This window comes from Thalassophryne amazonica, chromosome 19 (assembly GCF_902500255.1).
Source record: "Thalassophryne amazonica chromosome 19, fThaAma1.1, whole genome shotgun sequence".
Taxonomy (NCBI): domain Eukaryota; kingdom Metazoa; phylum Chordata; class Actinopteri; order Batrachoidiformes; family Batrachoididae; genus Thalassophryne; species Thalassophryne amazonica.
The window spans coordinates 58,962,367-58,976,102 of record NC_047121.1 but is presented as its reverse complement, the minus strand read 5'-3'; the positions used below and the strand labels follow the sequence as shown (position 1 = coordinate 58,976,102).

Sequence of the window (13,736 nt, the reverse complement as noted above, 5' to 3'; positions counted from 1 at the left end):
GGACACTAGTCTTTCTTTACTATATATATATATATATATATATATATATATATATAGATATAGATAGATAGATAGATGAATGAAAGGTTTTTATGTAGTTCCCAATTTTGCCTTCAGATCACAGTTTCTGCTCAACACATTTGTTCAAATTGATTCAGCTTTGACTTTTCCAAATGTTGGTTATTTCTCCAACACTGATGCAGAACCTGAGATTATCTCTGATTTTCAAAGTCTAAAAGTCCGTTATTTATTCACCCTTCAATGAAGACTTGGCATGTCCCGATGGTGAAATAGAAATGTAACATTGAAAATATTGTGACACAACTGCTGTTATGTTCACGAAGGGTGGATATACGAAAGATGACAAAGTCAGCAACACGTTAAATAGCCTGATTAGATGCAGCCATGCATAACCATTTGGCGCATTTGAACATGAAACTCATCATGTATGTGTCATCACGACTTCAGACTGTTATAAGTAGGGGCACTGTAGCCCAAATCTTAGGAGTGCGAGTCGCAAATTTTAATTTATTCATGCTTGTTCTTCAGACAAGTTTGAGATGGTTTGGACATGTGCAGAGGAGGGATCCAGGGTATATAGGAAGAACGATGCTGAGGACTCACCACCAGGAAGGAGGAGAAGAGGGAGGTCAAAGAGGAGGTTTATGGATGTGGTGAGGGAGGACATGCAGGTGGTTGATGTGACAGAGGAAGATACAGAGGACAGGGTTAGATTGAAATCAGGGCCCAGGACCATAAAAACTTGGACTTTTGTTCTTCTGCAAAGACATCAGCGTCACCAAACACCTCTGACCTTTGATGTCTGGACTCAGTAAGATTTTCTCAGGCGTCTCTGGATGTTAAAGGGTGAGGACCCATTCTCTTCTCTATCTCACCCCTCTTCTTCCTCCTCTTTCCCTTTCTTTCTCCTTTTCATCTTTCTCTCTTTCATTTTGTCCTCTTTCCCCTCACGATGTGATAGCCTAAAGGTTAGAGTTCGTGACCTTGCCCTCAGAAGGTCGGTAGATCTGACTGTGCCTTATCCACCACTGAGTGCCACTGAGCAAGGTGCTTTAGGCCCAGATTGCCCCCATTGTGCAGCTGATAATGAGTCGTAAAGCACTTTATTTTCTCCTCCTCCTCATTCACCTCCTTTCTGCTCTCCTTCCTTGCAGGTGCTGGAACGCTCCCGTCGGCCTCTGCAGCTCAGAGAAGGAGATTTCTACTCCTACCTGTCTCTGTCCTCACATGACAGTGACTGTGGGGAGGTCACTCAGTTCTCCGTGGACAAGACGTCCACCCCAGAAGTATCCAGCGTCACCCCGCCACCCGGCCCCAGGAGCCCCAAACCCGAGCTGACCCCTGAAGCTGAGTCCAGGAACAGCCTGAGTGATGTAACACCAGTGGACGTCCAGAGTGTGGCCCCGCCCCTCAGCCCGGATATCAGGGACGAGGAGACGCTGTTTGCAGCCTGTACAGAGGAGGTCTACCTCGGACCGCCACTTTGCTACAGCATGGTGCTGACCGCAAAGCCCCGCAGGTCTCCTCCCAGCCTGGTCTTTCTGTCCAGTTCAGACCTGAACCACAGTTAGTTCTAACCCTCGTGTTTAAAATTCTGACCAGCGGCTTCAAGAAGGCGTCATAAAGACATGATGTCAGAGTGAATGAGTGAACATGGATCACTTCCTCTCAGGCTGCCTGTTTAAGTCCAAAAACCAATAACATGGTGTCAACACACCGTCCTACGTGTTTATTTCATGTGAACAAAAGTGAAAGTCACAATTTGAGCAAACAGCCACAAAACCCATGAGCAAGGCAGGATTCATACGTCCTCCTGTTTTCTTGCTTGCTTGTTTGGTTTGTTTTTGTTTAGATCAGAATAACTTTTTTTGTGCTTCATGTTTGGCCTCTGCTCCCTTACATGTACCAGCCCCCCAGTTTGGGAACCACTGTCCTTAATTTGAGCCAACGGGAACTAGCACAATGCTGCCAGCGTCAAACACAGACTCTCCACAGAGCAACAAGTGTCCAGTGTAGTATTTAGTGCCCCCCTGTGGTGGTTGGATGGAAATGAAAATGAGCGACTGTGGAGCTCAGACTCGCCTCTGAATTTGCGACCCGTTTCTTCCTGGAATCGGATTGTGTCAGATCATTCGTTTAAGTGGAAACACAAACTTTCTGAGCAGCTGGTCCCATCGAGCGGCGTGTCCTCCTGCAGCATCCTCACAGGAAGTGTGGCCTCGCTGCAGGAGGAGAGGCCTCGTAATGAGGGGCCTCCTTATCTTAATCCCCGGGTGCTTGTCTCCCTGATGGACTCCTCCACTGCCGCCGCCAAATGTTTGGCAGATACTAAAACGCTAGAATCCAATATGGACCCCATAATGACCAAGATAAGCGTCTGCAGCGCTGCTACAAATCCCTCAAAGAGCCCGCCACCACCACCACAAGTACTAATCCCAAAATTAACTGCTCCCTGATGAGAGACGCCGATAGGTGGAGGAGGAGGAGGAGGAGGAGCAGCGGCGGCGGCAAGCGGAGCAGCTGTAAAGCAGGTTAGTGTTACAGGTATTAGTCTGATCCGCTGCCACAGGATATCATACCTTAAGAGAGCGCTTTAGTCTTTGCTGCAGGAATTAGTCTGCACCACTATCACAGAACATTGTTTTCATTTATTAAAGTCGCCGATCTTCACAAAATGAATCCGGTCACGTCATCGACCGGCCTGCTGGAGTCAGCGTCCTCTCTGTAGCGCAGCGTTATTTCACTTTTACCAAAGAAAACAAATCTTGACTCAATTATAATTAACATGAAAACATAAAAACAATGAAGCTGGTTTTTCTTGATTTTTTTGTGTGTGTGTGTTTGTGTTTGTGTGCGTGCGTCTGTGTTTTGTCGTGATGGTCCAGCAGGTGTCACTGTTGGTCATATTGTGGTTTGCAGAGACAAACTGCTTTGTTGTTGTTGTTTTCGTCTTGTTTGTTTGTCTAATCATCTCTGATCCTGTTCATCAGCTTGATTTATTTTCTTCCATCACACTGTTGTGACATTTATTAGCAGCTTTCTTTGATTCATCAGATAATGTTTGTGAGTTTGAGTTCCAGGAAATGATGTCGTTTTGTAGTTGTTGTGCTTTGATTTGGTTGATTCTGATTGGTTGTTTGTCCAGAGGTGGGGTGGGGTCTCTCTCAGTTTTGTGTGTGTGTGTGTGTGTGTGTGTGTGTGTGTGTGTGTGTGTGTGTGTGTGTGTGTGTGTGTGTGTGTGTGTGTGTGTGTGTGTGTTGGGGGGGTGTACAAGGTTACTTTATTTAAATTGATTCTTTTGATCATTTTTGGATTGTGTTAAGGTTTGTGTGTGCTATTCTTTTCATTTTTTCATTTTTTTCTGTTTGTCGGCTTTTAAAACTTTTTTTTTTTATTGTATAAAAGTCATTTCCTGTTGCCTCTTTGATGTTACTGACTGCAGAAGATTTTATATTATTATATGATTATTATTTATTTTATTATTTCTACATTTTTCTTGTATTATTTATGTCATTATTCCTATTTTCCGTGTTGTGTTTTTAATCTTGAAGTGGAATTTTTTTTCTTCCAGTTAAACCGAACTTTCCTTTTAGTGGATGTTTTGATTTGTTTTATATTTTCTGCCAGTCAGATAACTTTTAGCTTTAACAGGACGAAACTGTAAATTGTCTTTTCTCTCCCACACAGACGACCAAATCCAGATTCAGCGATCTGCTTACTGAGTGCTGAAAATTGATCCCACAACAAACCTCAGCGAAACGCACGGGAGTCAAAAGCGTCCTGCATCATTCTTCTTCAATTCTTGGAAGTGGGGTTTGATTCTGTGACAAAAGAACAAACGACTCTCAAATTGCTGCTAGCTCCGCCCACCTGATGTTCCAAAGTCTGTAAATGAAACATAAAACGGGATCTGCTGCATCCTCTTTGTCCTAAACCTTCCAAAGTTTCACATCAGGACAGCAGACAAATATACCAGAGGACAAATTGCCATCTTTGACACATTTGGGGATGATTCAAGGCTGCCCTCTAGTGGATACGATGTGAATTCTGTTGCTACGTGAGAATTTCAAATCATATGATCGGTTAGCTGACAGTGATAACGTTCTTACCACAACCAATTTCAAATTTTGAAAACACTGAATGTAAAGACGTTAGTGAACAGCTGTGAATGTTTTAGCAGTGATTAATATGAGCCGATGCCAACTAACATCCAGGCTATCGCAGATACGATACTTCTTATCAGTTTTGTTTCTATTTTAATTTGACAGCTTCCACAGTCAAGCGGAAGAAAGACGAGGCGCACCTTTTTTCCACGTTTCCCACGTGTTTTTCTGCTCATGTACACCTTTTTGTTTGTTGAAATCCATCAGATTTTTGTTTTCTTGTGGGAATTCCTTCAGAATCTGCATTCCGCGGAAACAAACTGAAGGTGAAATGGGTGTAACGGTCTGAGATAAATGTGGCTATCGACAGCGAAGCGCTCTGCCGCTGACACACGACTCTGATTGATGTCTGTCATTTCTCACTGTTTAATTCTCGTGACTGAGTTTGAAAAGTTTAGCGAGGTTTGTGGTGTTGCCACAGTGCGTCACTCTCTTCCTGCGCACGTCACACGTAGCATCGTTGCTGTTTTCAGAACTAAGACACAGACAGACACAGATCTGATTATGCTCAGCCATCATCGAAGTTCTTCTGCTGTTTTTTCATTTTCAGGCAGTGTCATGGCTGTGGTGCGTTCAGGGCAGAAATTGTTTCGGAACGTTAGCGAACAACCTGAGAGCGTTATTGAATGTTTGCTGACGGGGGCTAATGATGCTGTTGAGTCTGTAAAGCTTTTGCTGCATTGAACGCAAGGGACGTCACAGAGCCACAGTGCGTATATGGCTGACAGGCGGAAGAACAAGTAGTTCCTATCAATCTGGTGTACTTGGACCAGATTGTTACTTATGATAAAATACACATTCACCCAAATTACTGAGTTCAGATATCAATCTTTTTATCGACATCGGAAGTATTGATATTTTGTGATCAATCCGCACGTCACCACTGACCACAGTCTGAACACAAGGCCAAGAAATAAGTCTTTCTTATACAAATCCAATCAAATCAATTTTATTTATATAGTGCCAAATCACAACAAACAGTTGCCCCAAGGCGCTTTATATTGTAAGGCTAAGTCCCACTGATGTAGAGTATAAACCTGCTTTGATCTTGTGGATGTTTGAGGTACTGCAGTCAACAGCTACCATTGCAGCTAGCGCAGCCACATGTATTACTCAGCTAGTTAGCTTGTTACTGTATTCTGTTAATGTGTGTTGATCAGCTAGCACTTAGCTGCTAAAAGTTTAAGGTGGAATCCAAGAAAATCATTAAAAATTATGACCTGCTTATTTCCTCAATAATCATGGATTAACTCTACCGAACATCCTCAAGCTGCCAATAATGACGGTTCGGTGTTCTTTAAATTATATTCGGGGGGTTGAGCGGTTGTTCTAATAACGGTTTGGTTTTGGTGTGGGCATCAAAAATGATGGCCCGCTTATTTCCTCAGTTGAAATGGCTTAATGACCCAATGTCCTCAAGTTACAGATAGCTGCTAAAAATGTTAATACTGTTAGCAACCAAAATGACATTGCACGATAATTTCACTTGATGCAAATACAAACGCGTACACACACACATAACCACACAACAAGCCATATTATTACAGATAATTGTAATAAAATGCTAAAAAAAAAAAAGTGGGCGTTCAGAGCAGCCTTTGACCAACCCCAGTGACAGCACACGAGCTGTCACTCAAAGCGGCCACGCCCCGAATGTTAGGATAACTGGGTTTACGTTCAAGGATAATAATAAGAACTTTTGTTTTTCCACCAAAAATGACAGTGGCCAGTATTTAGTGTTTTTTGAATAGTTCATTATCTGCCTTATATGATCACTGCATTTATTTTATTATTATTATTTTTTATCTTTTGCATGTTGCATTCTCACAACAGTTATTTCTACTAGCTGGGACTAATGCATTTAATTTGTGGGACACTTTTCAGTGCATCACCTTTCATGTTTTTTTTTTGTTTGTTTCTTCCATGAAGAATTTGATTTTGCTGCAGTGGCGCCCTCTACAGTGTGTACAGATCAGTGGCTCCTCCCCTTTGCAAGTCATCCGGTCATACAAACTGATCACAGGTGGATATTATTGAATTGGATAATTGACTCCAGCTTTTCTATTCAAATTCTCACTTGATTTTGAAGAACTGAATTAACTGGATTATTGGAAACGGGCACTTGATCACACTTTACCCACAACGCACCTGATTTCTTCAAGTCTGTACTTTAGTCTGTCCTGTGGCTTTTTCAGTTTATTGTTGTAATCCATCAATAAATTAACACATCTATTTTTTTTTTTAAGTCACTCTTATGAAGGTCTGGGAGCACACGCTGGTGCCACCACATCCACCAGACTGTGGAACCAGCCTGGATTCCTGGGTAGAAACCACCCAGCTAGAAAACCAGTTCATTCCCACCTCTCCAAAATAACCATCTAGTCGCTGCAGCCAGGTGGAATGTGGGCGTGGCCTTTGTCCTTTCCAGTCGCTGGGGTCCTCAGCACCAAAAGGTACCTGTGTGCTGGGTCACGTTTGGGATTATCTGTCGCGTGGACGTCGTGTCATATTTGACATTACCTCACAATGCAAATATTCCGACTCACTGACATTTGACACAAAGTCCTTCCACCTGAGAGACCTGCTACCAGTCATCCAGTCATCGGCTTTGGTCTCTGCTTAGTATTCAAGTCTCTGTTATGCAGGATGACTACAATCTACTGCTCCCGCCTGCAGGCAACACCATTCCATCGCAGGTTGTTTCCAGCTAAGACTGGTGTCGCTGACCAAAAGGTCCCCTAAAAATCAGTCCCCCCGATGACGTGGTTCATGGATTGTCCCCTCGTTTCTGTTTCAAACTGCCTCCAGTCATCATCTGTCTCAGCGACAGATATCTGAACCTTTTGTACAACAATCATTTCCACGTAAGTTTAGCATTATTTCATCATAAAAGGCAGTGGAAGAGATCACAGCGCCGCAGCTAAACGAGCTGCTAGCTGATGCGTTCACTGCGTGTTGGACATTTCAAAACGTCATGGAATTTCACCTCTTTTCTGCTTAAAATTGCCTTGTTTCTGCTTAAAATTGACTTTAGAATGATTTAAAAGGTTTTACCTTCATCATCTGATGGTTAATGATTCCATTAATCCATTTGATTGCTTTGGGGGATGAGACTCTGTTTCAGACGTGCTGCTGTGGTCCCAAATGACACATGCGCAGATGCAAAAGGAGCGATTTTTATGGGGGGACCGTTCGGTCTGTGACACCGGTACCGTTTTACGACTAGGTGGACTGAGACGATACACAGACAGGTAGCCAGAAGCACAGACCTGGAATCAGACTCCAGTCTGTAGGTTGGTAGTTCAACTCCAACACCGCAGCAGTAGCAACAAAATTTTTTTAATGTCTGCAACTATTAAATGATTAATTATAGCTTCACTCATCAAGTCAATCTTCAGAATAAACATCCCCAAAAGCAAATCCACTTTTCTTTTTAATCTATGCAACACAACCAAAGCAGCATCATGTTTGAAACACTGTTTGAATCGTCTTATGCTTTACTGAAACAGTGTTCAGGACAAAATATGATTTGAAATATTTAAATTTCTTTTTTATTTTCATGCCGTGCCTTGATCTACGGTTATTTCTACTTTTTCTCTTTTGCAAATGAAAAATGTGATGTGATGGAAAAGCACCGCTTGAGTTGGTGTAAATAGGAATGCTTGTTGTTCAGTAAAGTGTCGTGACTGCATGATTCCTGCAGCGTGCAAATAAAACTCACTTCCTGCAAAGTTGGCGTTTGTCTTCCATTACACAGGAAGTGATGTCACAGTCACTGTTGTTGCATTTGGAGCAGTGACGTCACAGCAGCTTATTTCTCATTAATTCACAATTACTCACTGCAATACTCAAAATCTGCTTAAAATTTGTTCATTTTCCCCCATAAAATTAATACATTTTTTTCAAAGGCCTAATCGCAACCTTTTGATCTTGCATCTAATGTGAAGCTAGCGATCACATTACCAAACTTTGAGTCAGACCAAACATGCTAACTAGCTAGCATGCACAGCCTGCTAACTGTAACAGCATGCTAACTGCTAACACAGCCTGCCAGCTATTGATGATATACAATAGCTAGCTAGTGCAGTCAATACAGTTAGCATGCTGTATTACAGTTAGCAGGCTGTGCATGCTAGCCTGCTAAATGATTTTCCTGACAGGGAATCAAACAAAGTTCCTCTTGTCACGACCCCAGCTGTCTAACTGCCGGGCCGCCACCTGATGGTAGCTAGCTAGCATGCCCAGCCTGCTAACTGTAAAACCATGCTAAGTGCTAACACAGCCTGCCAGTTATTGGTTATATACGATAGCTAGCTAGTGCAGTCAATACAGTTAGCAGGCTGTATTTTTCCAATGGATGCAGACGCTCAAAGCGCTGTACGGTGCCTCATACATGCGTCAGTGTGCTGTGCCTTAGTCAACAGCACCTTAATGATTTTCCTGCCAGGGAATCAAACCAACGTTACTCTGGTCACGACCCCAGCTGTCTAACTGCCGGGCCGCCACCTGAAGGTAAGCATTGGCATTAGCTGTCTTGGCTAGTTAGCATGTAGCTAGTGTGGAGTTATGGTATTGTGCTAATATTTGCTCAGCAGATAACGACCGTTTGGGGGGGAATTGAACCTTGGTTTGTGTGACGTCCACATCGGAGTTGGATTCACAGCTTTATGACCACTGCTGTCGGCCATGTTAGATCACCCGTGGAGGCTGCACTGCTTATTGCAGAAAACAAACCAATATTTGTCTTCTGTTTGTCAATAGCATCGTAAAAAAAAAAGAATTTTATGAACAGATTTCTTAATAATTCTGTTTTCTCAATGATCTGATGTTTTGTGGGTTCATACTGAAGTATTTTCTTTAAGTATTGATGTGGTTTTATTCATGTGAGGATTTGGTTCTTTATAAGATATTCATGTATTCATATTTAACATATTCACTTGATTGGTCACTGTGACATTCACAGCATTTACCTTCATCGTCTGTCTATCTGATGTTTAATTGTATTGTCGCTTTGCGGTCGCAGCAGAATAATTGCAGAGCCGCCACGCTTCAGTTCGCTCGACCTTTATGACCTTAACAATCATTTTCATTTTTTCAACCAGGAAAAAGAAAAACCCAGCGTATCTTGTTAATAGCAAAACGGCAAATATTGTCACTGTGTGGCTCTGTTTGATTGGCTAAGAAACATTTTCATTATTATTCATCGCGTCTGGTCAGTCACCATCAGCATCACAGGAAGTCTGACAGCAGGCTGCAGGGGGCGGAGCCAACACACGGCACTGGCAGACCGGTTCCAAGAGTTCACCCGCCCTTTCTAGATCCAGACTCGGACCTACAGGATGCTCTGAGGGTGAGGATGAAGCTAAAGGTCAGAGGTCATCTGAAAACTGAGGTTTGCTCAGTGTGACTGTTGAGCCAGGCATTAAAGAGTCAAACATGCATGTGCGGTGATGCCCTTAATGTCACTGACCTTAAATAACTTCCTGGCAGCAAGTTCCAGATCCAAACGGGATTTGTTCAAAGTGTACGGTGGTACATACGGTTGGATACTTTGGGGGAGCAAGGCATGATGGGATGTACAGCAGCCGTAATGTTTTAATAAAGTGTTCGTCTGGCGTCAACACAGTCACGATTAAAAACATGACGGAGAATGACACTGGTGGGTAAAAGCCAGATTTTAAATGGTCTCCTGAGCAGCACAGAGTCCGTCTTAAGATCCTGTCCAGGTGACATAAGTGGTCAACGACTTGTTAACACACACAAAAAAAACCTGGCCCTCCAGCAAAAGTGTCTGAGAGATGAGCTGCAAATAACCGATGCAAAGAAGGTGCCAAGACCATATCCCATCAAAACGGCACACTAAACTCCAGGAACACGTAGCGGCAGAGTGGGTCGGGAAAACGATGCGAGAGAGCAGGTGTAGTAGCACGAACAATCTGGCACTGGAGTGATTCTCCAGGAAATAAAGCCACTGAAAATACACAGAAATCAACTGTCAAAAGCATGGAGAAATGCAGGAGAATGAGAACGACAGGGACACGCTACTTCTCGCGGATCCTAAGTCCAATGTCCAACAAGCGTGGGACACATGGAGGTGGGTTCCAGAATTGCCCAACAGTCAAATTTGGCAAAGGCCAGTTATTGGGGTCAAGGTTAGGTCTTCCTGTCTGATTGTTGGCGACTTCTGGCAACTCGGTTTGTCAGTGATAAGCTGTGAAATTCATTAATTTTCAGTCGCTTATCCAGGTCGCAGTGGCAGCAGAGTAAGTGGCCCCACCCACACTTCCCTATTCTCGGACAAGTCCTGTCACTTCCCGGGGGATCCGAAGGTGTTCTCAAGCCAGCTGGGAAATGTAATTTCCAGCGTGACCTGGGTCTTCCCCGGGGCCTCCTCCTGGTTGGACGTGCCTGGAAGACCTCCTTAGGTAGACGACAAGGGAGCATCCTCATCAGATGCCCGAACTGGCTGCTTTTGATCTCTAAGAAGTAGCGGCTCTACTCAGTGTCCCTCCTGGATAATCGAGCTTCTCACTCAAGTCCACTAGTCCAGATACCCCACAGAAGAATCTGATTTCTGATGCTTGTGTCTTGTTCTTTCAGTCATTACCCAAAGCCCATGAACATAGGTGAGGACAAGAGCATAAATTTACAGGCAAGTACAATGTCTGTAAAATTTCAGATGCCGCTCCAATTTACCCCCACTTGTGGATTTTATGCACTGGCTGCCGAAAGGCTTTTTTTTCCAATATCTCAGCTTATAAATAACCTAGAAATTAGATTTTGACAGCTAAACCACCATTTTCAGGGCCAAGGAACCCAGTGGTATCAAAATAAATAAGCTAAGTCAAACACAAAGCTATGTGACTGAAACTTTATGTTTTACTGTTGGTTTACAAGTGATCGGACATGAACATTCCTCTAAGTTGGTGTCCATTAAAGGCAGGTAATCTCTTTTGCACCTCTCCAACACCACAACAAAACATTACTCATGGCCTTAGGCTGTTTATGAAGGATGTGTCTGAAATCTGGTGATCAGTAATTACCTAGAATTTGAAAAATGCACCAAATTACTGAACTGAGTCTATTCAGTAGCATTATTTCAGTATTCATGTATTGGTCTATGAATAATAATCTGCATGAGACGTGCACAAAATTTGTCATGTTCTTGAATGCCTGTGGTGCACATTTGTAAATTGTAAATAAATTTCATATATACATGATGAACACCCATGCACTGTAAGGGTCTGAAAGTAGACTAGGAATATCAAAATCTAACGGTCACTATAATTCCAACCAAACTGAGTTTCTAGCTCCGACACTTTGCTAAATTTTCTTAAATGGTGTTTTCTTCTATACACCAGTGTATTTACACAGTGTTAATCTTAAGGCATGCAAAAGAGATGCCCAGCCTTAAAGAACCAACATGCTCATCATGACAGGAATGGGTTAAATCTTTTAAGCAACCAAGGAGTCTTTAGTATCATCATCAGTTTCATACTTGTTCTGTGTTTCATCGCCATTCTGACACTCACTTCTGCACTGGCAAAGATCAGTGCAGGAGAAGTTCTTTGTTCTGCAAGAATATCTGGCAGACGAACTGTCTATGATCTCAATATGGCATTTGGAGCTGGAAGAACATCTGTCATGGTTGGATTCAGCTGGCCATTGGACTCCCTTGTGGTAGCCGTTCTGCATGGGATCCAACTGAGGATCGTGCAGTGCAGTGCTAGCCAGACCCCACACTCTGGCTTGGATATGGACTCTCAGGACATGTTGAGAGGCCAGTATCTGGCCCAGTTCAGGGCCAGTTGTTGGGCTATAGTAAACTGTTCAACATACATGAACTATAGGCTTACTACAACAATCAGACCACTATATAAACATCCCTTTGTGGTTGGTGCTTAGTGTGGCCTAATGAGCAATTTGTCATGAAATTAGTACGTATTTGCAAGAACTGCTATAACAAATGTCTCAACACATTGTGAGTTTCCTCCCACATGGTAATTTAACTGTCAAAATAAAAGCTCTAGGTTATTTAGAAGTTGCTTTTGTTATTGTAAAATCTAAGGTGGCGGTCATATAGGACTTGGGGCAAATTGAAACATTGTTTTTCTGATTGCTTATACTATAAGGTATCCAAAAATGTATAGTTTTTATACTCTCCACAGAAATCCAATGAAAGATAAAATCCAAACATAGTGAACCTGACTATATCTAGGTTGCAGCAGTAGCAGAATAAACAGCTTATTCTATACTGCTTTAGTCAGTTTAGATAAGTGTTATGTTGCTGTTACCATGGGTGAATTAAGTGTTATGTTTTACCATGAGTGAGATGTGTAGTGTTTTTAATGTCTCCCATCACCATCTGTCAAACTAAAAGCACCTGCATACATCAAAATGCAGAAAACACAAACGGTGGTACGTGCATGGAATTTTAATCACACACAATGGGGAGAGCTGATATTTAGGTCGAGGATGAACGACGCGAAAACCAAACGTTGATAGGACTAACATTTTTAGAGAAGCTACATATATTGGCTAACAACACTAAACAATGGACACTGATATTTACATTCTGGACTTGCATGCCAATCTAGCAGGGGGCAGTAAATCATCTATGTATTAAAAGCATGAGTGCATGATTTTATTTGGTAAATTTAATGTAAGTTCATAATAGTAAAGAAATACATGAAAGACACAAGAAAGTGAAAACACTTTTTTTCCGTTGTGGTCCATTTAAAAATCAAAGGACAAAATTGAAGTAAAATTTAATACCAATAATGATGATAATAGAGTGTATATTATAACAAGAACCTAAACAATTTATAAATACATTAAGACAGTAAATTAACATTAAAAAAAATGTAATTAACAGGAATTAAAAGGGTTGAGTTCTTCTAAAAACTGTTGAGGTCTAATAGTTACATTACTAATTACTAATAGGTCTCTTAGTTACATTACAGCACCATAAAATCATTCTGGAATCGCACACCATTCTGAGTCATTATAGAAACTTTGCACAATTTATTACCACCCTTGAAAAATGTCATCTGCCTATTTTATGAACACGACCCAATGTAGAGTCCGTGGATCCCCACGGGCAAGGTGCTCGTTCTTCTTATTTTATTTTATTTCTTAAACCTTTAATTCAACTGTTTTTTTTTTGTTTTGTTTTTTTTAATCCCATTAACCATTTTGGAATTAGACTTTACTTCACACAGCCCCTTGGTTTTCAGAGGCCATAAGTAATTGGACAAGCAGAATAAAAGGATTATTGTTGATACAAATCATCACTTTTTCCAGCCAGTTTTCTTTAGACCAGTCAGAGAATGAACACATGAATCATTCAGAAATACAAACAGTAAATATGTCTGTAGGAAGAACTTCTCAAATTCTGAGTGACAAGTGCAAGATGGAGACTAGTGAGGGAAGCCATCAAAACAATCAGACAACTGTGAAGGAGTTGCCGGCTTCTGTGGCTGTGATTTGACAGACAATGAATCAAGACCAATCACAGCTTCAAATGCTAATTACGGCTTTGAACGTCAATCG

At 42.0% G+C, this 13,736-nt stretch overlaps 1 protein-coding gene across 1 annotated transcript in view; it reads left to right on the top strand.

The window, feature by feature from the left end:
• Window positions 1–2,698, top strand: part of akap6 (A kinase (PRKA) anchor protein 6) — a 103,937-nt gene extending 101,239 nt beyond the window's left edge. Inside the window, 4 exon segments of the mRNA XM_034195123.1 lie at window positions 1,176–1,587; window positions 1,874–1,923; window positions 1,980–2,418; window positions 2,421–2,698. Coding sequence (XP_034051014.1) covers window positions 1,176–1,587; window positions 1,874–1,923; window positions 1,980–2,418; window positions 2,421–2,557 — 1,038 coding nt within the window. The 3' untranslated portion in view covers window positions 2,558–2,698.
• Window positions 2,699–13,736: the final 11,038 nt, after the last annotated feature.